This window comes from Clavispora lusitaniae, assembly GCF_014636115.1.
Source record: "Clavispora lusitaniae strain FDAARGOS_655 chromosome Unknown tig00000003_pilon, whole genome shotgun sequence".
Classification (NCBI taxonomy): Eukaryota; Fungi; Ascomycota; class Pichiomycetes; order Serinales; family Metschnikowiaceae; genus Clavispora; species Clavispora lusitaniae.
Window position 1 is genome coordinate 451,592 of NW_027093975.1, and position 25,429 is coordinate 477,020.

At 45.3% G+C, this 25,429-nt stretch overlaps 13 protein-coding genes and 2 non-coding genes across 15 annotated transcripts; 8 read left to right on the forward strand and 7 right to left on the reverse strand. All coding sequences in view use genetic code 12, as the record gives it.

Annotated features, from left to right (window-relative positions):
- Window positions 1-157: 157 nt before the first annotated feature.
- Window positions 158-1,048, reverse strand: FOB63_000225 (Aldo/keto reductase family protein; the record flags this gene model as incomplete). Its single annotated transcript, XM_002619013.2, has 1 exon — window positions 158-1,048. The coding sequence occupies one exon, from the start codon at window positions 1,046-1,048 to the stop codon at window positions 158-160; it is 891 nt and encodes a 296-aa protein (XP_002619059.2).
- A 742-nt stretch (window positions 1,049-1,790) lies between these two features.
- On the reverse strand, window positions 1,791-5,975 carry MDS3 (Mds3p; the record flags this gene model as incomplete). Its single annotated transcript, XM_002619014.2, has 1 exon — window positions 1,791-5,975. One exon carries the CDS (start codon window positions 5,973-5,975, stop codon window positions 1,791-1,793), a length of 4,185 nt encoding a protein of 1,394 aa, XP_002619060.2.
- Window positions 5,976-7,251: 1,276 nt separating this feature from the next.
- Window positions 7,252-7,325, forward strand: FOB63_005486. Its single transcript has one exon. It is a non-coding gene; the product is annotated as a tRNA-Ile (tRNA).
- Window positions 7,326-7,335: 10 nt separating this feature from the next.
- Window positions 7,336-7,408, forward strand: FOB63_005487. Its single transcript has one exon. It is a non-coding gene; the product is annotated as a tRNA-Ala (tRNA).
- Window positions 7,409-7,704: 296 nt separating this feature from the next.
- SLK19 (Slk19p) lies at window positions 7,705-10,455 on the forward strand (the record flags this gene model as incomplete). Its single annotated transcript, XM_002619016.2, has 1 exon — window positions 7,705-10,455. One exon carries the CDS (start codon window positions 7,705-7,707, stop codon window positions 10,453-10,455), a length of 2,751 nt encoding a protein of 916 aa, XP_002619062.2.
- Window positions 10,456-10,702: 247 nt separating this feature from the next.
- Window positions 10,703-12,007, reverse strand: FOB63_000228 (zinc-dependent alcohol dehydrogenase; the record flags this gene model as incomplete). The annotated part of the gene is made up of 1 exon (XM_002619018.2): window positions 10,703-12,007. One exon carries the CDS (start codon window positions 12,005-12,007, stop codon window positions 10,703-10,705), a length of 1,305 nt encoding a protein of 434 aa, XP_002619064.2.
- Window positions 12,008-13,402: 1,395 nt separating this feature from the next.
- Window positions 13,403-14,596, reverse strand: NOP13 (Nop13p; the record flags this gene model as incomplete). The annotated part of the gene is made up of 1 exon (XM_002619019.2): window positions 13,403-14,596. The coding sequence occupies one exon, from the start codon at window positions 14,594-14,596 to the stop codon at window positions 13,403-13,405; it is 1,194 nt and encodes a 397-aa protein (XP_002619065.2).
- Window positions 14,597-15,507: 911 nt separating this feature from the next.
- FOB63_000230 (glycerophosphocholine acyltransferase) lies at window positions 15,508-16,965 on the forward strand (the record flags this gene model as incomplete). Its single annotated transcript, XM_002619020.2, has 1 exon — window positions 15,508-16,965. One exon carries the CDS (start codon window positions 15,508-15,510, stop codon window positions 16,963-16,965), a length of 1,458 nt encoding a protein of 485 aa, XP_002619066.1.
- Window positions 16,966-17,022: 57 nt separating this feature from the next.
- FOB63_000231 (mitochondrial 37S ribosomal protein uS5m) lies at window positions 17,023-18,117 on the forward strand (the record flags this gene model as incomplete). Its single annotated transcript, XM_002619021.2, has 1 exon — window positions 17,023-18,117. One exon carries the CDS (start codon window positions 17,023-17,025, stop codon window positions 18,115-18,117), a length of 1,095 nt encoding a protein of 364 aa, XP_002619067.2.
- Window positions 18,118-18,253: 136 nt separating this feature from the next.
- DJP1 (Djp1p) lies at window positions 18,254-19,972 on the forward strand (the record flags this gene model as incomplete). Its single annotated transcript, XM_002619022.2, has 1 exon — window positions 18,254-19,972. One exon carries the CDS (start codon window positions 18,254-18,256, stop codon window positions 19,970-19,972), a length of 1,719 nt encoding a protein of 572 aa, XP_002619068.2.
- Window positions 19,973-20,314: 342 nt separating this feature from the next.
- Window positions 20,315-20,800, forward strand: FOB63_000233 (uncharacterized protein; the record flags this gene model as incomplete). The annotated part of the gene is made up of 1 exon (XM_002619023.2): window positions 20,315-20,800. The coding sequence occupies one exon, from the start codon at window positions 20,315-20,317 to the stop codon at window positions 20,798-20,800; it is 486 nt and encodes a 161-aa protein (XP_002619069.2).
- Window positions 20,801-20,848: 48 nt separating this feature from the next.
- SNL1 (Snl1p) lies at window positions 20,849-21,445 on the reverse strand (the record flags this gene model as incomplete). Its single annotated transcript, XM_002619024.2, has 1 exon — window positions 20,849-21,445. The coding sequence occupies one exon, from the start codon at window positions 21,443-21,445 to the stop codon at window positions 20,849-20,851; it is 597 nt and encodes a 198-aa protein (XP_002619070.1).
- A 110-nt stretch (window positions 21,446-21,555) lies between these two features.
- Window positions 21,556-23,346, reverse strand: FOB63_000235 (uncharacterized protein; the record flags this gene model as incomplete). Its single annotated transcript, XM_002619025.2, has 1 exon — window positions 21,556-23,346. One exon carries the CDS (start codon window positions 23,344-23,346, stop codon window positions 21,556-21,558), a length of 1,791 nt encoding a protein of 596 aa, XP_002619071.2.
- Window positions 23,347-23,407: 61 nt separating this feature from the next.
- FOB63_000236 (uncharacterized protein) lies at window positions 23,408-23,950 on the forward strand (the record flags this gene model as incomplete). The annotated part of the gene is made up of 1 exon (XM_002619026.2): window positions 23,408-23,950. One exon carries the CDS (start codon window positions 23,408-23,410, stop codon window positions 23,948-23,950), a length of 543 nt encoding a protein of 180 aa, XP_002619072.1.
- Window positions 23,951-24,398: 448 nt separating this feature from the next.
- Window positions 24,399-24,791, reverse strand: FOB63_000237 (uncharacterized protein; the record flags this gene model as incomplete). The annotated part of the gene is made up of 1 exon (XM_002619027.2): window positions 24,399-24,791. The coding sequence occupies one exon, from the start codon at window positions 24,789-24,791 to the stop codon at window positions 24,399-24,401; it is 393 nt and encodes a 130-aa protein (XP_002619073.1).
- Between the last annotated feature and the right edge of the window lie 638 nt (window positions 24,792-25,429).

Consider the following 25,429-nt stretch of genomic DNA (forward strand, 5'->3'; position numbering starts at 1 on the left):
ATCAATATATAACTGGCTTCACATCTATCGAGCAGGGAAACCTCTAATGACCTCTCTTGAAAACCGTTCCTTGTTAAAAATGTTGCAAATTCTACAAATTGTCTAGTTAGCAATTCATTTTATAAATCACATAGCATTTAAGTAGCTACTAGCTCGTTCATGGGTCATTGGAAAACACATCCCATGGGGTGTCATTCACTCTTTGAGAACCTTCCTTCTTGCTCAAATTGTTCAAAGCCTCGAAGTCTTCATCAGCCAACGTGAAAGTCTTCAAGTTAGAGATGATTCTCTCTTCGTGCACAGATTTGGGCAACACCACAGTTCCTCTTTGTACCGCCCAACTGATAAGAACCTGGGCTGGATCCACACCATATTTTTCAGCCACCGATGTTATAAGCGAGTTTTTAAACAATGGTGAGTCGCCACTACTGTGTCCCAAGGGCGAGTAAGCTTCAATCAAGATGTTTTCCTTCTTCGCATAGTTGAACAATTCGGGTTGGGTCAACAATGGGTGTGCTTCAATTTGAAGAGCAGCCGGCTTAATGGTGACTTCTGGGTCAGACAACAACTTTTCAATACGCTCCTTTGTGAAGTTGCTAATGCCAATGGCCTTTGCCTTGCCGGATTTGGCCAACTCTTGCATCTTCTTGTAAGTTTCAATGTAGTCATAGTCCTTCTCCTCACTCTTTCTACCATCCGAGTTGCTGACTGGCCAATGCATCAAGTACAAGTCGAGGTAATCCAATCCCAAGTCCTTCAAAGACTTTTCAAAGGCTGCACTTGGATTCTTGTGGTCATCGTTCCACAACTTGGATGTGACGAAGATTTCTTCTCTGGGGACTCCCGAGTCCTTGATTGCTTGGCCAACCTCTTTCTCGTTGCCATAGGCTGCTGCCGTGTCAATGTGTCTGTAGCCGTTCTCCAATGCCACTTTCACGGACTTGTAGGCATCTCCGCCTTTCGACTCCCAAGTTCCAAGAGCCACTGCAGGAATTTTGTTCCCGTTGCCCAAAGTAAATACGTCGGTGTTTGTTTTCACAGCTGCCATTTTGTTTGTTGAGGTTCACAGAGAGGAGAAATCCCACTCAATATATAGTACTGAGGTCTATTGTTGCTTGCTACGTTTGGTTGCTTCTTATTTGCACCCAGTGCGCATCGGAGTTCTTCGGCTCATGAATAACGGAATAAAGCAAGCAAGTGAAACTCTCGGAAGATTCTTGAAGAAATGGAATGTTCTTGAAGAAGTGGAATACTTTGCATTGGTTATACTGAGGCTACAAACGGTTTCAAGGGAACCAGAGAAAAGTTGGCTGACCACATGGCGAAGCACAGTACTTGGAAAACAAGCTTGGTGAACCTTCAAGATGTATTTTCTCTAATAATCATGGACGGCAAGGAAGCCAACGTTACCATGTTAAAAAAAAAAAACACGCTAGGAAGTGCTAGTTTACGAGTATTTACATTGCCCTTGAGGCATGAATGCTAAAATGGTCTGGCTCGTATATATGCATGAACCAACAAGTAGTTGCTTGGTTCGTAGACAGGTTCAATTACTAGAGATCTAAACGGATATTCGAATTGTGTTGTTTAGATATTCAAGACCTAAAACGCCGAATGGAAGAATACGTCTTCGTTATCGCAACGTCCCTTAAACTCTCTTCACTCTCCCACAATTGAGGCTAAACCTACAGATGATTCATTATCTTTTGTTTTTAGTAAAAATCAAGTAACTTTATTACGGACTGTGCGTCCATCTCCTAAGTAATTGCGATGATTATCGATCCGACTCCTTAGTTGCGCCCCTTTTTCCGGAGCCCAAAAAAACCCTTTTTCGAAGTACGGCTCAGGCCCAGTGTCAAGCTTGTGCTCAGCTCTGTACGCGAAAGTCCAACAGACCTCGACATCTCCATGTCTGCTGACTGTTTTGTACGAGTGAATTTGCGCAAAAGTCCAGGCCGCGATGAATCACCCTGGAGCAGAAGCACATCGTCATCTGGTCTCTTCTTCAGCTGCGCTCTTTCACGCTTGGCCAACTTCTGCTTGATTTTCTCGTCAAGCTTGATCATCTGCGCTATCCGGCGATCCACATCCTTATTACTTTCCACCTCTGATTTCTTGTGCGGTGTAAGTTTGAACGCCAGCGGACTGCGGCTGATTTCAGGCTGCGACGCACTACGTGCCTCCACAGATCCTGAACGAACCGAACCTAGCCCACCCAGTGTCTGCAGCATCGCCCTAGGTGGATCGATTGGAGTACTAGGCCCAGAAAGCACAATGGTCGATGCTACTGAAAGTCGTGGTGTGGCGTGGCCTTCAGGAGAAGAAGCCTGCTCCAGGGTGGTTGCCAGAGGAGTTTCTTGCTGTTTGAATTCTTCCTCCGTACGTTCAAGCGCTTGCTGCATGAAACGAGTGTTTAAGGCACGTAACATCAACTTCATATCCAGACAAAGCGATGCAGACTCGTATATCATGTCAATGACCAGACTGCTGGGAGCTGGGGCGCTAGCAGAAACCAACTGCTCAATAGTAGTGTAAGCCGAACCTTCCTTGTCGTCATCATCGTAGTAGTCGGAAAGAGGAGCAGAGTTCACACGGTCGAATACCGAGCGCACTCTTGGGCCAGAGCGGCGTTCACGGAATTCCGAGAGCGGTGTCAGAAAGCCCCATTCATTATCGCTGCTATGTGGGCTCTCTTTATGGAGAGGGCTGTCAGGGCTAGTAGGATCTGCCTTCACAGCAGCTTCCTTGTTGCTTGCGTCCGTGGCAGGCTTCTCAGACTCGGATTTTCCAAACTCATGGCTTTCCTCTGCGCAATCATCCACGCGTTTCTCCGGTTTCACTTTTCTTTCGTCCTCATCAGACCGTACATAAAGACTAGATGACTTACGAAGAAGCGCGATGTCCAAATATCCATCATCCACGGTATTCATCAAACCTTCGTACGCATCCATTGGAAAGCTGGTTCTTTCTGGGACAACACCTTGTTTTGCCAACTCCGTATACCTTTCCTTGAATCGGCGGCCCTGCCGCACGAGATGTGCTTCTTTACGACCAATGATGCCGTAGAGCACTTCGCAGAGTAGATCGTAAAGGTGGGGAATTTCAAAGAAGCGGGCCATAAGCAAACAGTCGAGTGCACATGGATGAAGTGCCCATCTATTGCCAACCTGACCCGTGTATAAATACTCAGCAAAGGCTTTAAGCGACTCGGTACCAAATGGAACATACATTTTCCGAGGTATCAACGACGGTTCCATCTGAAACGTGGCTGGATCAATGTGTTCGAAGTTGAGCAAAGCATGTGTGGTTTTCAGCGATCCTGGAGGGTTGGTATTTCCATATGGATCATTATCATTCTGCAGATCCATACTATTTTGCTTGTCGGTACTCTTTTGTGGGCTCAACCTCTCCAGGGCAGGATGCGTCTGAGTGTCATCTTTGGGCAACAGTTCACCGTTTGGATCCGATGGGTCGCTTTGCCGCCGTGTAAGAGGCTCAGGAAATGAATGGGGTTCGTGAGACATCAGACCACGCGGTGAAGCGAACGGCGAAGCACGCGGCGACTTGTTAGCATTCGAAGGTATGTTGCGAAGAGCTGTCAATGTGTGTATCAAAGAAGTACGTGGTGAGTGAGCATCAGAAGAGTTTTTCCTAGACGACGTACGGTATGACGCAGGCGTGGCCGGAACTGGCGGAGTAGGTTCATTGGGCACAGGTAGCTGTGGTGGGATATCCAGGAAGTGCGAGGTCAACAACGATGGTTCGGATGTGATCAGCGTCACAGAGTTCTTCCGGTGTGGGTCCACTGACACTAAAGGCACAGAGCTCTCACGGGAATGTTGTGGTGAGATAGAGCCAGAGTCTTGAAAAGGAAGCCGAAAATGGGGCGTTTCCTTTTGGGTCGGCTTGGGTATCTGCATGGTAAGGTGTGTATTCTCCGTCTTTTCGGGCAGTGTGTCGTCGGAAGCATTGCTGCCTGATTTTCCTTTGGACACGATACTGCTTGTTCCGCTGCTTTTCGACGACCGCAAACCTTGTACACTTGGGCTTCGGACCTGTTCATTCTCAAAATGGTCTATGGCCTGAACATACGCTCTCGAAAGTAAACGGATAAAATACGCTCCCCAGCGATCAACTAATATGGCTAAACATACGGGAATACGATCACCGCTAGCAGAAATCAACTCAAAGTCCGAGATCATGTCACCATATCTATCAAAGGCGTTACGTCCCAATGTAATAGCTGCTGCCGGAAAAACGGACCGTACTTTTGTGAACTTCGCCTTCGGTGCTGCGTAGTGGATGTAGTCCGAAAACGACAATGCGTTTTGCGGTGCCTTGCCGTCACTCTTTCGGGACATGGTAGAGAATTTGCGTCCAAGGCGAAACGCAGAAAGCTCTTCGGCATCCTGGTCACTTGACTGCAGTACAGACGAACTTGTTTCATCATCGCATGACAGGCTGGTTGACAATGCTTCATCCAAAGATTCCACAACCTTATTTAGATAGACAGAATGCGTTTTTTCATTCGCTAACTCGAAGGAGGCAAGGATATTCGTGACGGGCAAGCTGACAGTAATTAACGATGAAAAGTACCTCACACTACTAGTTGTTTTTGAAGTAGCATAATTGCCCAATAAGACCACCTTATGATGCGATGACCAGACAAATCCACCCCAAAAGCGGTGGGTGCCGTACTCGTGGTTACACACCACATTCAAACGCGACCATATTCCAGTAGTTTTGTTGAATATGAAAATGGAAATGTCGAAGTCATCAGGTAGAAATCCCGTAATCACTAAGTTGTGTCCAAATAATCCGCCTGTAGGGTATCGCAACCGCAAAGGTATGGTTTGCCGCTGAATTTGGAAAGATAGCTTTTCCTCTGAACTCTTATACTTTTGCAAATTGAGCACCTTGCCATTGCAGAAGCTAGTTCCAATTTTAAATGATAGAAGCGGGTTTAAAATCGAATCCGCCTCCGGCTCGTATACCGGCGAGTATATGAGGACAGATTCTTGTTCTTTAGAATGCGATCCTTGAGACGCTTCAGGCAGCTGTGGACTTGTACTCCTATCATGCCCCAGAGTCAGCTTTAGGCTGTGAGTGTGGTCTTTGTTATGGCGATGCAGATGGACTTCTTCCAGGAAATCCACAATGATGCTGTTAAGATAATTCACATTGACATTATGGTTCACGTCCGTAGCGCAGAACTGATCGAGACCTGTCTCGGAGTCCTTCTCCTTATCGCCCGAAGTTGCACGGAACATCAATGGAGATTCTGTTTCGAGGTAGGATTTCTCTACCAAATCGAAAATTGCATTTGCATATAACGGTTTCGAATCGCTGTCCAAACCGCCTGCAATGATAATCCCGGGATGATCTCTGCTTTTAGGACACGGGAGTCTTTCTATCATGGTCATTTTGTGGCAGAAGCGGGGGCTGGGGATGGAAAACTTATTTTGCGGGTTTGTGCCGTCGTGAAGAAGAATCCAGGAGCGTTGTTCCAAGTTGAACTCCCAGAGATCATTCATTGGCACGAGATCAGATGGAGCATCATCAGCGTCTGCAGTTTCGGAAACGGAAAGACCTCCAAATAAGTAGATACAGCCTCTACCCAGTGCCAATTCGTGAAACATGCGAGGCTTGGGGCGAGGGGCGTCAAGTGGAACATCAATTCTGGCCCATGATTTGTTGATCAAATCAAGGCAAAATAGTTCACCCGACACGCAACGGCTTAGGCTTTTCATTCTGCTACCAACAACATTCTGGGAAAACATGGCACGGATGTTTTCAATGGAGACATTGTCGGAAAGATCCAAGGGGACAGTGATTCCGCCAAAGGTGAAAACAAATGAGTTATATAGAACCGACGCAGAACCTGTTCGGACATTCAAATTGAGCCGCTCATCCTTCTCTGTTGGAGGCAACTGCAACATGTGGCAGGCACTGGAAGCGGGCCGAAAGGTGGACATTTAGGCAGTCGGATTTTTTTTTTGACAAAATTAACACTGCTGAGCGTCTAGAGACATTCTATGCGCTTTAAATCCGCAATAGAGCTTTGGCCTATGTGTTGAATGGAATGGGCCTAAAGATGAGATGGGTGAAAATCTGAAGAAACAAGGAACACAACTTTAGCCGAATCTTATTGGGGGCGTATATCGCGCGGCAGACGGTTTTGCAATTGAATGGGTGGGAAAAGGCAGCCAATACTTGGGAAATGGGTGAGATTGCTCTTGTTGGGAGGTGTGTGTTCTGTTGGAAAGAATCTTTTCTTTTGTTACAATTCAGCCTCTAGTACGATTGATAAATCAAGCATGTACTATTCCGCGCGTATATTCAGATGCAGGCCGCTTGGTCATGAGCACCCGGAATAAGTTTGGGCGCCTCGTAAGAGAGAGAGTTTCCAGATATTACCAATGATACGAAACGGAGGAATTTTAGGGACAAGAGAGATAAGAAAATACGGAAATGCAAACGGGCTTGATACACTGCACTTGCACGACATTCTTTCACTAATAAACGGTTTCTTAATTGCGTAGTGTCGAAGTCGCACTGACATGGTCGCTTGTACCTATTCTTCTATTTTTTTGACAAAGACTAGCCGAAAAATCGCCATTCTTAATCTGAAGAGCAAGTGGGCTGTTGTGAAATTAAGCCCACAAAAGTGTAAGTCAAACCAGACGCCCCGGGGGTTCCATGCATTCCAAGCCGAATATGGTATTAGACTATTGTACTGTACTCTCCGCGTGTCCAATAATGGAACGGGGATATTTTTTTGGTGCCACATCATTCCTGTTCATAAAGCTGCGGGTTTCAAACAAACATCTCGGGAAATCTCCGTTTCTAGTGGGGCACGCATGGAGAAAGAAATAGGCGAAGCACAATGGACATGGCATTGAAAAGAAAAAAAATTCAGAACAGTAAAGTCCAGTTTGGAATAAGGAAGGAAATTGGAATTTTTTACAGAACCTTTTATGCAACTACAGCGTATTAGAGTTGGAAGTTTGCATATACAAGTGACGTATGGAAGATCATGGGGAGAAGGAGCTTAATCTTAGTTGCTGCGACGTAAAGTAGGAAAGAATTCTATGTCAAAGCGGGGGGAATTAATCAATTTTCTGACCTCTATCAGGCACAATGTGTAATGTGACAACATAGAGCAAAAGGTATTCCTCATTCAAATGATGTGGATACAGAGCACAAAAACAGCCACATCATATTTTCTGGGCAAAAATTTCGTTCAGAAACGGTCCCTTGGCCCAGTTGGTTAAGGCGTGGTGCTAATAACGCCAAGATCAGCAGTTCGATCCTGCTAGGGACCACTTCTACAACGGGCGTGTGGCGTAGTTGGTAGCGCGTTCCCTTAGCATGGGAAAGGTCTCCGGTTCGACTCCGGACTCGTCCATTTTTTTGCACTTCGCGAACAATGCCATATTTTCTATGCATGAGAATTTCCGCTTGTGTGCATTCCTTTTTCCTAAAGAAGCCGAAGTGGATAACAGTACCCTCGGACATACGGCATATATCACTTGTACACATGACTACAATCGCCAATGTGGGCCATTTCCGAGGGTCTGCTTCCCACCCCCTCGCTTGCGATAATTGACTTGCTGGTGTGACCATAAAGTTTTCCTAGTTTGATTATAGCATTTGTGGGAGACACCTAATTCTCAAAGACCACTCGTGAAACTTAAAACATCAATGCTGGAAACAATTTCTCCACCCAAGGGGTCCAGTCGGTTGAAGAAGTTGACTTCTTCTTCTACTTGGACGTCACCTTTCCGCTCCAACGAAGGCAGAAAGAATGTCATTGCTGAATTCAAGGACAACAATTCCGTTTCGAAATTGAGCGTGCCAAAAAAGTACACCACTCACCAGGTTTTGCAAGAAGAAGAGAGGAAGAAGCTAGCTGAGAAGGAAGCTGCGCAGAAAGAAAAGGAAGAGAAGGAGAGAAAGGAAAAGGAAAAGGAAAACAAGGAAAAGGAAGAAGCCGAGGCAGCAGAAAATGGAGAGGATGAAAACGAAGTTGAAGCAAAGGAACATGATGATAAAGAAACAGACACTGAATCTGAAAAGCCTTTGGATGACGCTGAGTCTGAGAAGCCATTGGCCGATGTTAAGAAGGAAACACTTGCTGATGCTGAGCCTGAGAATGCTGAGGCTGGAAATGTCGAAGGAAGTGAAACAGCTGTTGAGAATGAGGTAAAAGATGAAGAGAATCCAGCCGAAGGCACATCCGAAGTCACAGAGACAAAGGAGATTGAGCCTGAAGTACCAGCTGAAGCCATTGTTGACGAGTCAAAACCTCTTGACGCCGAGGACTCTGAACCTGCTGACGACTCCAAACCTGCTGAACAGGATTCCAAAGAGGTTGCCGACCAGGAGTCTGAGAAGCCAATCGAGGATTCTGAAAAATTGGAAGGTGATGACGAAATTGAGAAACAGGTCAAAGAGAACCCCATTGAGCTTGTTACACAGCCTGGAGCCAAATACGAGCCGGTTGAGAATCCCAACCAGGCAGTGTTGGACAGCTTGCAGGACAAGCCCAATTTGTTAAACAGGTACCAAGCTTTGAACGCCACAGCTATTGGTTCTGTGTCCAAAAGCTTGGATGATCCTAACAAACGCATTGATTTGGGAGCAGGCATGTTTTTGACCCAGCAACAGTTGTTGGATATTGCGGCCAAGCGCATTGCACCTGTGATCCAGAACATCAACGATGAGGTGGAAAAGAGCCGTCAGGAAGATGCCATCTTGGAAAAGAGAAACTTGGACTCAAAAGTCGCCCTGCACCAGGGAAAGCTCGAAAAAGCATTTGGCAAACATTTGACCAAGATAGGTAAACTCAGGTCCAAATTCGACAAGGATATTGAAAACCAACTTGCTGGTGTGGCTGCTGAAAGTGCTGCTGCCGTCACAGCAGCAGAGACTTTCAAGACTACTACGAAACAAGAAATTGAGACTGCCACTGCGGAATATGAAGAACGTGAGAGAAAGGCTGTTGAGCAACATGCTATTGACAAGGAAACATTGATCAAGAACCACGATGAGTTAGAAGCGACAAAGAAACAGGAATTGGAAGATGCCAAGACGGGACAAGAAACAACTACGAAGGAAATCGAGGACTTGCATGAAAAGAAGGCTGATTTGGATAACAAAAATTCTGAGCTTTCGAATGAAATTGAAGAATTGACCAAACAGTTAGAAGAGCGTACTCAAGTTTTGAATTCATTGAAGGAGAAACATGCAACCGAACTGGAACTGCTCTCTAAGAACTTGGCCACCAAGGACGATTTGAACAAAAAAATTGCCACTGTGGAAAAAGGTGTTAGCGACAAAAAGGCTAAACACGCAGCTTTACTTGCTGAAGTGGGGGTTATTGGTGCTGCTGTAGGTGCCTTAGCTACCAAGTTGACGTCTTTGAAATCAGACAAGCCTCACCGTATGAACAGGTTGTCCGAAGCTAAAGAGAAATTCCAGTCTTGGGAGAAGGAGAAACAGGACATTGCTGAGAAGGTGAGAAGAGAACATGAACAGAAGCGGGTGGAAGCTAAGGAAACTGCAGAAACTGAGCGTGTTCTTCAGGAAATCGAGGAAGAGAAGCAGAGATTGATTGCTGAAAAGGAAAAAATGGAGCAGGAGAGAGCACAACTTGAAAGAGAGGCTGCTGAGAGAAAAGAGGCCGATGAACAGAAAGAGGCTGAGAGAAAGGCTGAACATGAAAAGGCCCTTGCTGCTCTCGAGGCGCTGCAGTTGGAGTATGAGGAGCAAAAGAAAGCGAAAGATAAACTTATCAATGAAGAAGCCGCAAGATTGAAGGAGGCAGAGGAAAAGTCAAAGGAACACAAATCTAAAGGAGCTACTGGTGCTATTTTGGGCGGAGCTGCCGTGGGCGGAGCTGCTATAGGTAGTGCTGCTGGAGCTGTTGGGTCCGCCGGAGCAGGAGCCGCAAATTCTGCTGGTTCTGCTTTAGGTGGAGCCAAGAACGTTTCCTCCGGCAGCTCGGGTGAAAGGTCGAACAGTATGAGCCGCAGAAAAAGTCTTAGACGCAAATTGAAGAGCATCATTGGAGGAGACGAAGATGCTGCTCCAGCATCGGAAGGAGCTGGCACGGCTTCTAAAGCAAAGGAGGCAGGCTCTGTGCCACAAGCGAAAAGCGTCGTTCCTGAAGGAAAGAAAGAGACTGCGGCGCCTGAGGCGAAAAATGACTCTGCTGAAAAGTCTAAGGTAGGCCCGGTCGACACTTCTGCTCAACCAGCACCTGTCGATACTTCCAAGGTACCAGAAGCCGATGGGGACGACTCTTCTGCCGAGATGATTTCTTTGTACGATGAAGTTTCCGATGAAGAGTATGAGCTCCACAAGGGAGATCCAAATTACATGGAGGTTTCTGAGGACGATGCTAGCAACTATCTTTCCAAAAACAGAAATCGTCTTGAAGCGGCTGAGTAGCTTCCGCTCATTCATTCACATTTTTTTTTATTCTGCGGTCCATGAGACCTTTTTAGCACATTGTTTCTATATTCTATGTATTTTTAAAACTTCTTTACAGAGTGTTTGCGATGTTTAAATCGATGATGGAGCCTGATACTCCAAGTCGTGTATTAAGGTACTCTCTTAAGAGCTCGTAAATCATCACCTGTATTGTGTGGAGTAAATCGTAAAGATACGAGCATTTGTAGAAACGTTCATTAGGTACTTAGTACGATGTGTCGACTACATAACGACCCATAACCTCGCCTTTTTCCATCTCTTCAAAGATACGTGGCAACTCAGACAAGCCTGCCATTTTAATTGGCGAGTGAACCAAGCCGCGAGCGAAAAAGTCAAGCGCCTCGCGCGTGTCGGCACGGTTTCCCACATAAGAGCCAGCTACTGTGATGGACTTGAGCACGGCATTGAAAACCGGCAACTCGACTTTGGCTCCTGGAGGCAAACCAACCAATACGACAGTACCTGTTGGGCGGACATATTCAACCGACTGGGCAATGGCCTTGGGCGAAACAGAAACGTTAATTACGCCTTGCGCGCCGCCTGCGGTTGCTTCGCGCACTGCGCCCACCAAGTCGTCGGTCAGGGTGAAGTCAATAAACTTGTCTGCGCCCAAGCCGCGCACCAAGTCTGCCTTTTTAGGTCCATCGATAGCCGCCACCATAAGGCCCATGGCCTTGGCATATTGCACGGCCAAAGTTCCCAATCCGCCGCCTGCGCCCGAAATGGCCACCCAGTCGCCTGCCTTGACGTTGGCAGTCTTCAACGCCTTGTACACGGTGATACCCGCACACAAGATAGGTGCGACCGCGGCCAAGTCTGTTCCGGGCGGAATCTGCGCCGCCTGGATTGCGTCCGCAGTGGCGTATTGCTGGAAGGAGCCGTCGTGCGTGTAGCCCGAAAGCAGCGCGTGCGAACAGTTGGGTTCGTTGCCCGTTTCACACAAGGCGCACTGCTGGCACGAGCCATTCAACCACTTGATGCCGGCGTAGTCGCCGATTTTCCACCCAACCACGTTATGGCCCATTCCCACCACGACGCCTGCGCCCTCGTGGCCACCGACCAAAGGAAACTTGACGGGGAAATCCCAGTCGCCGCGCCACGCGTGCAAATCCGTGTGGCAGACGCCCGAATACTTGACGTGGATCAACAATTCGTTGGGTTTGGGCGTGGGCACAGGAATATCCTTGTACACTAGAGGGGCGCGCGGCGCATCAAACACCACCGCCTTTTGGGTCGAAGGAATGGTTGGTGCAGTCGAGTAGGAGCGCGCAAGAGCGCTTGAGGCAAGAGAAGAGCGCGTGCTGGAGAGAAGGCGCCGAATGCTGCTCTGCGCAAGACTTAGCCCCGCAACCAGAGGCCAGCATTTCGTGCGAGTCACCACTTCGCAAACAGAAAACATGTTGGCCATGCAAATTGCGCGAATGCCCCACTTATATATGTTTTGGGTCCGGCAGGCGGCGCCGTTGGAGGATTTTCGATGACGGATATGCTTTGGAATTGCATTTCGCATTTACGCGAGTGGGCATCCACATTGACTCAAATCTGCACCGCTTCCGCTGGCTTTCTTTCTTTCTTTTTTGGGGGGCTTTATCTTTTCCGCTACTTCCGCTTACACACTGCCTGCTTTCTTTGTTTTACTATAGTTTGTCAATGCCTCTTTTTGCCTTCTCGGTGACTAGTTACATTGTTCCAGTTGCTGTGCGGCTCTGTTGAATGCGCTTAAGTCCGGCGGCCTGTTCATCCTCCGCGGGTCATGCTGCATCTATCTCGCGTTAGAATACAGTGGGGTGATTTACGCGCATAAATGCAGGGAGCCGCTTATCGCACTTGTAAGTCCAGATGACTGTGCGTCACCACTTTCGAGTCAATTCGAATGTTATAACTCAGTTCAGGCCTCAATGGGCCACAATTGAAACCAAGGTGGCCTATAAAATTGTGTCAATTGTATAAATCTACCGAACATCCATTGAACAAAATTAATAGGGCAACGGTTTTTTACACATTACAGCTCGACTCAGATGTACCTTCTCATCGCAGTTTGTTCGAGTGTTGTAGCGAATTGGTTTTTTCTTACTATAGAACAATCTTCTGATTTTCTCACCTCTGATCACTTTGCAATCGAGCATATTAGTCATACTATGTGGCATGCGATTGGCGATTCTGGTCGCATTCGACCTGTAGTTAGTCATGTCTCACCTTGTCCTGTCCAGCACAATTGCACTCGCTTTGGTTTGCCAAATGGGAATCCACTTTACTCACTTTACTTGGTTTTTACGGTCATACATGCACTTTACCTAGTTTTATCCTCTGTGCATCTTTTTAACCATCAGTAATCACGTTGTTATTCTGACACCTACACTTTTTGGTGCCTTCCTTCATATTAGACTGAGTCTCGGGCGTTCTAACCGGGCATACGGATATTACTAAAGTTGGCCTACCGTTTCTCCCGGGGTTTCTTCGCTTCGTATTTATGTCTGTATTTGCGTCGTCCCCCACATTTTCCACGTACGTCTCTTTGCACGGACTTGATTCCGATTTTGCGCCTTCAGAACAAAACAGCCACCGTAATGTTAAATGTGTCCACAATTACCACTTTCTAGACGTTGGTGCACACTTTTTTCAAAATTTCAACATTATTATACGTTGTGGAGTTTTTTCCCCGCCCAGGTCATGTCTCTGTATCGTGCCATTTAATGTCCGCATAATTGCATACGGTATATTTCAACGGTGGGAAAAATCAACAATAGACTAATGTGACTAGTCCTCTTGATGTCTATTATTGATAAGAATCGCCTATTTTGGTTGGTGCTTTCAAATCTGCTGCTTTTACTTTCCAACGTAAAACTACTATCCGATCTTAGGAATCTCTTGAAGCATGTCTTTTCCGATTCATCTATTACCCTATTCAGTCAAAGGTTGTCTTCTTTCCCTGGGATGGAACAATGGCCGCAGAAGCTCTTTGTGCTGTCGCCAAAGCGATCGAAGATTTGACTCTTTTACCTGGCTGCTCGTAGTCATTATATTGTCTTTTTGGTGGTCTTGCTGGTCTCTCTCTTTGAGGGGTCCGTGTCATTTCCCTGCTATCTCTTTCTCTTTCAGCCGGTTCTGCTCCAGAGCCTTCTCTTTCTTCTCTTTCCGGTCTTTCCTCCCCAGCGAATCTCTTAGGGTTACGCTTGGATCTGTCTTCACCGTATTCCAATCTCAAAGGTCTGTTGATGAGCTTTTTCGCAAGCTTCGACTTGAGTGCCGCTGTAGGTCCACTTTCATCCTTGAAGTCGATGAAGGCAAAACCTTTGCACTTTCCTGTGTCTTCAAAAGTGGCCATACGGATTCTCACAATATCACCACAATGTCTGAAATGCTCTTCAAGATTATCCTCCGTAGTATCAAACGACAAGTTTCCAACGAATAAAATGCGCAGCGGAGGGTTCTTCAGCAATGGCTTCTTGGAGTCCGCCTCTGGTCTGCCTTCAAAGGAGCTAGAATTTTTGATCAAAAGCTTTCTGCCATTCAATACAGACTCGCTCAAAGAGACAACACTATCCACATGCTTTGCGGACGGAAGATCCACGTAGGCAAAACCCTTGATTTTGTTTTCTTTCTTGGGGAGATTGACCCTAGTGATGTCTTTTTCTTCCACAGGAACATGATCTCCTTCTTCGCCAAATGAAGCAGTCTTGGCGGTGATGAAACGAACAAGATCTTCCTTCGAAGTATCGTAGGACAAGTTCCCGATCCACACACCAAACTCCGATCTGGCTGGTTTTGCTTCTGCTTCTTCGTTGGCTGGACGAGGAGCTGGATGCTTTTTGGAAATTTTCTCCAAATCCAATTTTCCCTTCTTCAAAAGACGTTGCTGCTTTTTGGACAATGGAACTTGTGCACTCAAATCGATTTCCAACTCGTTGGTTGTACCTTCTTCGGCATTTGGCTCATCTGAAGTTTTGGAATCTTCGTTTTCTTCCTTGTCTTCATCGTCCTCATTAACATTATCGCTTTCATCTTCCAACTTCCTCTTGCGATCTTTCTTCTCCTTCTTTTCCTTTTTTCTGTCTCTCTTCTCCTTCTTCGACTCCTTTCTCTCTATAGTTTCAGTCATGATGAGGAGTAAGTTGCGATGCGCATCGTGAAAATTCCATGTACCAGATCTTTTCACATAGCCATGGGTGCAAAAATTTTGCCCAATCGGAAGACTTGTTGAATGATTTTCAAGCTGAAATCATTTAACAATTATCTACCGTTATTGCACTCTCCTCTTTTATTTTATCCTTCATTCGTCTTACTCTTATTTCAATCCGAAGTCTGTTCTCCTATACCCTCTTCTCGTCAAAATAGGATATATCCTAATCGAGTTCAAATAACTCTCTCTTATTCATACCTAGTCTATTTGCGCTTTCTAATTAGTTTATTCCCCAATTTCTTGCGCTTCCCTCTCGTCTCTTCTTGGTTCCGATACATGCTAAACTTCGCAGAGTGATACTTTGTCTGAGAAAGGTAAGATTATCAATTGATGAAAAATGCTATAGAAGGGAAAACTACTACAATAATATTGTAGCCTAAGATAGAGACCCACCGTAAGATCAGTCAATTGTTTTTCAATGAAACAGATAGATTACTTCATAAACTTCTCACTCGTATATATTGCATAGTACGACTAGTAAGACTAGTTTGGCTCATAATTGCCAACTTGGTTGCTACTCAATCTGATTGCAATAATAAATCATTACATTTGATCGTCTAATACTATTTGTCTTGAGCTGGCAGAACCAGAACAAACTTGTGAGTACTAGGTGTGTCCTATGTAGATCTCTCCTACAGGAACCACGTGCAAATTGATAAGACTTGAGATAACAAACACCTTTTATTACCACAACATATCGGAGAACTGCTACGACTAGGATTGTTTTAGCAATTAGCCTCTGAATAAACTTGTCCGCTACGGTTTGATTTGAGATCACAGGTCTTCTGTTCCTCTGCACATTTACTTATCAACTTCAGCAATCAAAACCCATGTCTGGAAGTTCTCGGGAGGAAGTGGTCGGAAAGAGTACGGGCAGAGCTCGGTTTGACGAACCATTTAGGAGAAGCTCGGCATCTGAGCAAGACCTCATCGACTTGCTGTGTGCTGTCGAAGAAGCAGAAGATGATGAAAGTGATGCTATGTCAGTTGCGTCGACATCATTGAACCGAAGCGATTCGACGCTGTCGGTTTCGTTTATCGACCTATCCAAGCTATTGTTAATCCCTGAATTCGACTTTGGTACGGGGTTTGACCAGATGAATACGTCTACCAAGAAAAGATTGAACAGCATGAAGAATAAAACCAAGGAAACGTTGCGTCGGCTAAAAGAGGACAGACTGGCCAGCTTCAAAACGAGAAAGTTCACGCAACAAGAACTCATAAAGTTCCAGGAACTGATGAATAGGCGATTGGCCAATTTCGATAAGCGTGTTCATAACAGTTTGCAAAGCTCGGCTACAGAGAAGTTATTTTATGCATTTGCTGTATCTTTAATTGCTGCTGCCGGATATATCATAGGAAAGTACCCCACGTACTTCCCAATTTTCCACACGGTCTTGTTTTGTTTCCTTATGCCGATCCGTTTCTACACATACTTTAAGATCGGATTCCAGTACTACTTGGCAGATCTTTGCTATTATGTGAACGTTCTTCTATTGCTATTTCTCTGGGTATTCCCCAGGTCCAAGTCACTTTTCATATCAGTCTTTTCGCTTACTATGGGGACCCTTTCGTTTGCGGTCATCACATGGCGGAATTCGTTGGTGTTGCACTCCATTGAAAAGACAACAAGTTCGATCATTCATGTAATGCCTCCTGTGACGATGTTTGTCCTTGTGCATCAGACTCCAAAAAGCTACATTCAAGAAAGGTATCCGGCGATCGCCGAGGTTGAAAACTGGAATTTTGTCAATGGCATTATCTGGACATCTATCTATTACACAATATGGCAAGTGGGCTATCATTACTTTATCACCGTTCGCAGAAGAGAACAAATTGCCAAAGGCCGCGTCACCTCTTTCACATACTTGAAGGAGAAGAATAGCAAGAGTTTTTTGGGTCGACTCGTCAACAAACAGCCTTATGCATGGATGCAAGTGACTCTCTTCACGCTTATTCAATTTGGCTATCAGATTTTGACCATGCTCCCTTGTCCCATCTGGTTTCGGTATAAGCATGTATGTGCTACCTTTGTCAGTTTTATCTTTTCCTGGTCAGCGTACAACGGCGCCACGTACTACATTGAAGTTTTTGGCAAGCGCTTCGAAAAGGAACTGAAGCAGTTGCAAATCGAATTGGCCGAATTACAACTGAGAGTGGCCAGACAAGAAGCTGAGAGAAGTACGCCGCTGTTTTCGCCTGTTTCCGAGTCGATTCCGTCGGCAGAGAGCTTTACCGAACTTAAGCTCGATAGTCCACGTGTCTCTGCTTCAGAGGATGTTATTTAAGAATGTTTACAAGTAGATGAAAGACCTGACGAATATAGAGTAAACGTCTCATAGACAATGTGTTGCATGCCGTACTGTGTGTGCGAGAAAAAAAAAATCTATAGAAAAAGAGTGTTCCAAACGAAAAAGCGGGTCCGATCAAACGTTTCTGGGACAGTCAGAGAAAAAAAAAACTCCAAGATGTTCAGAACCACGCTAAGCCGTCTTGCCCCTGCCAGCAGGTGCTTTTCTTCTGGGCGCGCTGTTTTGCAAAACGAAAACAAAAAAGTCACCAAGCACATTGACTTTTTGTCGAAGTTCTACTCGCCGGAACTTTTGCAGAGCATCAAAATCACAGAGTCTCTTGTGGACCCAAAGGAGTACTTGGAGATGAAAAAAAGAGGAGGCCACGAGATCTCCAAAGTCGCTCCATCAAACCCAGTTGAGGACTACTCCAAGTCCGACCCAAAGTGGGAAGAGGCTATACTTTATCCGAACCAGGCTAACAACCGCACGCCATACCCTGAAATTCCACAGATTCAAGGCGCAGATAGAACGGATTTGAAATTGAGATTCGACACAGCTGCTGCCACCACTACCAAAGGTGGACCAGCAGTAAATGATCAGTTTTTCGACCAATTGCACAAGTTGACCGGAATGGAGCCATGGTACATGAAGAAATTGTACGTGCGTCCTATTGTCATGAAGAGAGTTTCGTGTCAGACTTCAAAGGGTAAAATCCCTAACTTTTACGCATTGACTGTTGTGGGAGATAAGAACGGAATGATTGGTTTGGGCGAGGGAAAATCCAGAGACGGTATGAGAACCGCCTTGTATAAAGCACACTGGAATGCCATCAAGAACTTGGGACCCATCCCAAGATACGAGAACAGAACCATCATCGGAGACATTGACTACAAATTCCATGCTGTCAAGTTGTTTATCAAGTCAGCCCCAGCAGGTTTCGGCTTGAGAGTCAACCCAAACATTTTTGAAGTCTGTCAGGCTGCAGGTATCAAGGACTTGAGAGGTAAAGTGTACAAGTCTAGAAATCCAATGAACGTGGTCAAAGGTTTTGTCGAGGCTTTGACTAAGCAAACTTCTTTGGAAGACTTGGCCGCAGGAAGAGGTAAAAAGTTGGTGGACTTGAGAAAGGTGTACTACTCGGCCTAAGCCAATTCATGTATATATTGATTACACGACGTCAGGTATGAAGTAAAGTGTATTTGCGTCCTTTCCTACTGAACCTCTAGTTAGGAATCAACATGCATAAGATTTAGATCTCTATGGTGTGAAATAACAGGTAGAAATGCATCTCCCGAATTTTGGAAGTAGATATTCTTCGGTTTTGGTAGTCCAAGCAGTATTCTCTATCGATTCTTTTCCCTCTCGCAATGATGGGTCGTGTGCACTATCACCTATAATCATATATCAGAAGCTAAATACATCTACAAGAATATTACACAATAATCACCTGAGGAATATGGTTGCCGACACGACATATTATGACATTTTGGGTGTCCCTTCCACCTCAACTGCCCTTGACATCAAAAAGGCATATCGGAAAGCGGCTATCAAATTCCATCCTGATAAAAACCCAGATGACCCGGAGGCAATTGCCAAATTCCAGGCCATTGGCGAAGCATACCAAGTTCTTTCAGATGACCGGCTAAGAGAAAAGTACGATAAGTATGGTAAACAGGAGTCTGTCCCATCAGAGGGATTTGAAGATCCTACGGAGTTCTTTTCAATGATTTTTGGCGGCGAAGCTTTCAAAGATTGGATTGGCGAATTATCATTGTTACAAGAGATGAGCAAAACGGCCGAGCTTTCAGGCATGGGTGACGATGCTGATACTGATGCTAAGAAGACTGACGCAAAGGCTTCAGACGAAACCTATCCCGAAACATATCCTGAGACTTCAGAAGCTCTGAAGGCAACCTTGTATCTCGAAGATGGAAGCACTGTTTTAGACGCTGATGGTAAAAAAATAACTCACCAAGAAGCGGAGAAGCGCAGGCGACAGGAGGAACTCGAGAAGTTTGAAGAAGAGTGCAGAGTCAAAAAGATTGAGACTCGAAATGAGCTTGCCAAGAGACTTGTGGAAAAGTTGTCCTTATTTACGGAAACAGACATGGCCGACGATGTTGCAGAGTCCTTCCGTCAGAAACTCAAGTATGAGGCAGAGTCTTTGAAAATGGAAAGCTTTGGCTTGGATATCTTGCACACGCTAGGTTCCATTTACAAGACCAAGGCGAAAATTCTTTTGAAGAGCCAGACTTTCTTAGGCGGAATTGGTGGATTATGGTGGTCTATGAAGGATAAAGGTGGAGTTATCAGAGACACGTTCAAGACTGTTAGTTCTGCGTTAGACGCACAGCTGACCATGGAAGAATACACCAAAATGCAAGAAGATAATGAGTATCACGCTCGCAAAGATGCAGAGGAAGAAAGCAAAGGCGATTGTGCTGGTGAAAGTGACCTTGAGAAAGCTGAAGCAGAAAGACGAAGAGCCCAAAAGGAGGTTGACGAGCTAGAGGCAGAGTTGAAGAAAGTCCATCTAGAACAAGAAGAACAGAAGGCTCATCTAGGCGACGCTAGCTCAAAGCCTGAACAAGAACAACAGAAGGGACTGAAAGAAAGCGAAGGCGCTACCAATAAGGAGCCTACTAAAGATACGAAGAAGGACGAACCTAAGGAACCAGAGAGGCATACGCCAGAAGAATTGGCTGAGATGGAGAAATACCTTCTCGGAAAAGTTCTTGCTGCGGCATGGTCAGGATCCAAATTCGAAATTCAGGGCACAGTGCGTGCTGTGTGTGACCAGATACTCTACGATAAGGAAGTTCCATTGGAAAAGAGAGTAGCAAGAGCAAAGGGTTTAAAGATAATTGGTGATGTTTTCGCGGCCACCACAAGAACAGAACTAGAAGATGAAGAGGCTCGTATGTTTGAAGAATTGGTAGCTGAAGCATCTCAGAAGCGCAAAAAGAGAAAGGCGCCCAAGACAGAAGAAGCAGAACCATAGTTCCATTTCCAATAGCATTTAAATCCCCACCCCAATATTTATCTTTCTTTTAATGTCACAATTTCTTTAATGGCACAACATTTCGTACGCATTGCATGTCTCACGTAGCCTCTGTCTTCGAATTGTCAACTATGAAAACTCGCACCGCAAGTAGAACTCAAGTCACGATTCACACCACTCAAATTAGGAAAAAAAAGAATCAAAATACCTCTCTTTCTCGGTTGTTTGTCTGTTTCGCGTCATTAAGCTTATCTCTGGATCTGGTGTGGCACCATTGCGCCATGCGAAAAAAAGCGTGAAGTGTGGAGTATATAAACCTCAGATCCACCACTCTACTTCACCATGGAGTACCTCACCAATTTGGATCCGGAGCACCCTGAAAAGGCTACAACTCCTATTGTTTCAGGTCTTACTTGGACCGAGCCCGTGCAATATTGGGATTTCCATGTCTACTACGATGATGCAACCAGAAGTGAGTCGAATTCACTTCGCACCAAGTTATTGGAGGATTTCGAAAGCTACGCCAAAGAAGGGGCAATCATAGTTAAAAAATTGCCCACGGAGAAGGCAATTGGGCCCCATTATGATCTTTTTTGGGAGGCTGATATTGCCCGGGTAGATGTTTTCGCCAAAGTTTTAAGCTGGTTTGTTCAGCACCATGGCAACTTATCAGTGTTGATCCATCCCCAAACAGGGAACGATCTTTTGGATCACACCAAGCATGCTTTGTGGCTAGGCGAGAAAAAAAGACTCAAGACGGAAGTTTTCCCGAAAGAACCAACTCTGATTCCCGAGTTTGGTGTGCGGCGTATTCCCAAGCAGAAATGATAGTAGTATCTTATCTAATAAATGCCCATGTATTGATCTAACTATTGTCTAGGGATTTTCGCTTTTGAACTGGTCTAGTTTCTTCTGGTACAGCTGGATAAACTTAATTACCTTTTTCCTGTTCTCACGCAAAACATCGTTTCCTGCGGTGTCGATACCGTCCAACTTCATCAACTCTTTCAACAACATCTCCTCAAAATACTTGAACTTGTACTCACGATTCTCAGGAGAGATGGTAGAATATTTCTCGAAAAATTCTTCGATCTGGGGAACATAAGTTTCCTCGACAAAGTCCAATACCGCTTGGATCTCTTTGTTGGCCTTTTGCGTCTTCGTGAGCTTCTTCTTTTTCTTCTTGGTTGGTGCCGGTTTGGAACCCGACAGCGAAGATTTGAACAATTTATTAAGGAAAAAAACCATGGCTACTGTCGTGAGAGAAATTGTCACCGTGGCTGGTGTAATTTTCAACAGAGCCAAGTCACTGAGTGCTTCGTCTTTTGAAGTATTGGCCAAAGCGTGGGCATACGACTTCAACGCCAAATCGATATTTTCGGGAACTTTGTGCTCTATGTTGGCATATAAGTTATGTATCGAAGTTTCCAAAGACGATTTGACCTGTGTTAAATGGCGTGTCACGGAATCCATTTTGGGGAACTTTGAACAACTGTGCTCACCAACTTTTGTCTTGCACTTAAAGGCCCGGTCCTGCACATTTAACAACACACCACCAGATGCAAAAATCTAGGATATGTTGGCTAAATGAAAAGCTCGCCACTTACCACTCGCCGCTTGATTTCTAAATTTGGTTTCTTGCCCTTGATCGGTGGCGGTGCTTTTTTGTTGGGTTTGGGGAGTGGTTTAGTCACTTGCAGTATGGGTTCGTGTTTCTTGATATTATCGACCTTTGTTGTAGAGCTCATGTTTTGTTTTGGTAGCCTCCGCTTCGGCCCCTTTGACCTCGACTTGTTCGGATGGGTAAGCAGTTTCCGAGATTCTACTGGGTCAGTATTTGATCTTCTGACTGCAGCCTCAGACTTTTTCGGGGCATTCAGTGATGGGTCTGTATTAGCTCTGAGAATACTTGATAATTGCGCTTGGAACTTGGCTTTCGGGTCGAGTTTTGTATAAGACAAATCCGAGGCCAGTCTGTCAGCAGTTTCCGTTTTGAAACCGTGTGAGCCGAAAACCGCATTGTCGTTATTATTTTCGTTTGGCCCTTTTTTGATGATTGTAGGTCCTTTCTTAGCTATGCTGGGTACTTCTTTAATCGAAGTTTGACCTCTTTTGATTGTGTCCTGTCCCATCTTAATTGGGACTGGTGCTGGTTTTTTGGCTAGTCCTGAACCACTCTTGTCAGTAGAATTCGTTTTTAGAGGTTCTCCAGTGTCATGCTTTTTCATTGTTTCAAAACGGCGAAGAGCTTCTGGTTTGGGTTCGGGTTTCGGAGGCGCAGGTTTAGCCGGCTTCAATTTCAGAAGAAAAGATAACGCTTCAGGTTTTGGGGCTTCAGGTTTTTCAACCGTCCGTGGTTTGAGGGGCTTTTCCGGCTTCATACGGCGTGACTCCGAAAGCTTCTTGATATGGTCTTCAGGTGTGAAATCTTCTTTTTCCTCAATGAGAACCTTCTTAGAAGGAGAAAGTTGCTTAATTCGCTGTCTAAGCATTTCAGTGTCCTTTTCTTCGTATGTCTTCAAGTTTGCTTTTGGTTTCGTTGGAATCTTAGGCTTCTCTGTTATGGTTGCAGCTTTCTTTGAGACTAGATTATCATTTTGTTCTTCGTCGCTTCTGTTCATAACAGATGGGTTAGGAGATTGAGAACTCTTTTTCCTCAAAGGAAGCATAGGCGCATCGGGTGTTTTATCTCTTGAAGGAAGTTTGGGCGGGGTTTCGACCAATTTCTCTCTCGAAGGAAGTTTAGGAGGATATTCAACTGCCTTATTTCTTGAAGGAAGGCTTGGTGCATCGTCTTCTAGCTCTAGCTTCTGCGTAACTCCGGACTTCTTAATTCTCTCCTCGAGAGCACTGAAAGAAAACTGTCCGGTCCCAGATGATGTGGGCTTTTCAGTACTTGTAGAAACCCACTTTGGTTTGGTTTCGGGCTTCCCTGGTTTGGCTGGTGATTTCCTGGCAATAGGCCGAATGAGGTCAATTGTAACCTTTTCTTCAACCACCTGCGGCTCTGGTGAAGGCTCACGCCCAATTTCGGCTGCAAAAATGCTAGGCTTGTTCGGTTTCGTTGGTTTTTGTTTCGGACTGCTTCTTTTCGGTAACTCTGGTGCCTGCTCAGGTTGGCTATCTTTCCATTTCTCGTAAAACAGATCTCTCGCAGAACGATTGAATGAAAGTTCTCTAATTCCATGGGAACGTGGGGTCAGGCTGAGACTGCTCGGCTTCTGTGGTTTGGAAGTGGAAGACAGACGTAAATGGTCAATGTCTCTTTGAAGACTCCGCTGACGCAGTTGGTTCTCTTTAAGACGTTCTTGCGAGATTTCTGACAAGCTCGAAAGAAAGTCGTCGACTTTCTGAGATGACGGCGACACGCTCATTCGTATCGGGTATGGTTTTGGTTTATTTGGTGATGATAGCACAATCTACAAAATCGGAGAAATGCGCGCACTATCAGACGAGTATCTGAACGAGTGGAATTTTTCCTGGCGCAGTATCTGGAGTTATAGAATGGCGCCCATACACTTTGTGTCGCTCATTTCTCGTGACGACAAGCCGCTTTATATCCAGCTGTTTGATGCAGATATGGAGACGGCAGACCCACTAAAGAAAACTGAAAATGCAAACAAGTTCCTCAAGTACAACTTTCTTTCGCATATGGCTGTGGATGTGTTCGCCTCTCCTGTTTCTCTTAACTTGCGCGAGCAACAGCAGAGTGACGGGGTCCTTCTTTTGTTTATTCAAGACGATGTCACGGTTTACGGGTTAGAGACAAACAATGGCTTGAAGATTGTTGTAGGTACAAGTGGAGACGATGCGCCTTCTGCTGCGTTGAAAACGCTCTTTTCCAACCTCCACAAAAGTTACCTCAAGGCAATCTGCAACCCATTTGCTGACTTGGAAGGACAGAACTCGGAAAAGGCACTACAATCTGCTCGTTTTGACAGGAACATAGCACAGATCGTGGAAGAATGGAATAAATAAGGACTTGGAAGGTTTCTGCCGTAGATAAGGTCTAGGTATTCCAGTCATCCTGAAAGATATGTATGTGCAGCGAAGGCTCGGACATTTTAGAGAGTGCCCAGCGAACGCTCCACAATGAATCCGAATAGACTCAGTCAAGGAAGCAAGAACAACAGATGGCTACGCGAATAGCACAATGACGGATAAACCGCATCGACAAGGCGACTCGACCGATTTGTTACAGTTTAATCTTACTCAATGTCACATTTATGCTGCGTGTGAACCCTTGAACGGTTATAGAATACAACACATCGTATGGCCATGATGAAATTTGTGTCTCAGTCCTATCGCCTCACTTGACGACAGCTACTGTATTTTCGCTCAATCAACACTCTACATGGTTCTACTTCTCCCTGTAGATTCCAATGCTCAACCGTATATTCCTAAAATTGCTTACCACATATGATCTTCACTTCAATACAACGTTTGCTCCCCGTAAACTCAAATACTCCTGGTCGAGTCCGGGTGCCATTGGTCGGATGACTTCCTGGTAAATCTCCACATTGTGGAAGCGCAAGGCATTTGTTGGTGACTTGTACTTGCCCTCAAGACCAGTGATATCACAGTAATGTTTCTGTGGCTTCAAGCTCGGAGGTGCTTGGATGGAAATGTATGTCGGTGTGTCATAGGCCAACTTTTTGGTCTGGAGGTACTTCGTTTCGTCGCTTATAAGCTGCTTGGCCGTTTTGAAACGGCGATTGCTTGTGCGTGGCCGGTTTGGGTTCTGTTTGAATGAGTGTTCTTTTGTGGTGATGTATGAGAGTTCCCACGCGTTGGACTCTGGTTTTGGTGTTTCGGCCATGGCGTAAAGTAGCTTGAAAGTTTAACTTTGGTGCGCACATGTAGATGTAGGTTATCGAAAAGTGCATGCATTACTAGTAGAGATCAGTTGAAAGAAAGTTCATGAATAAAACTTTCGAGACATGAGTTCATTGAGCATATTGGAAGTATGAACTGGTTGAAGTAAGTATCTGGTATTCCGAAGGATCATACTGAGTATTATTTAGGATTCGGAGAATATTAGCAAAACTCGCTGTGAATCAGATACATTGCGAATACAGTCAATCGAATACACCGAAACTCATTCGAACCACACATACTATAACTTTGTTGTCCAGGCTGTTCCTGAATTTCGAGGAGGACTTCGAGGTTATTTTAGCAGGTGAGGACTACAATCAGATGGACCTAGTCAGCCAGTGGCTCTCGTACAAATTTTGCATTTTTGATTTCCACTCTTGTCTATTCAATTTGGTATTTATCTGTGGCTATCCCAGAACCGCCATGTTGTGGCCATTCGTTCCCATGGATGCTAGTTTTTCTCGCCTCGTAATTTTCAAGTGGGCTACTGAGACCTACGATAGTGGGAGCTACACAAGGCGCATACATAGTCGTACCTGAGTACTTTTAAAAACTGGAAGTTGGCCAATGGAAAGTAGAGTT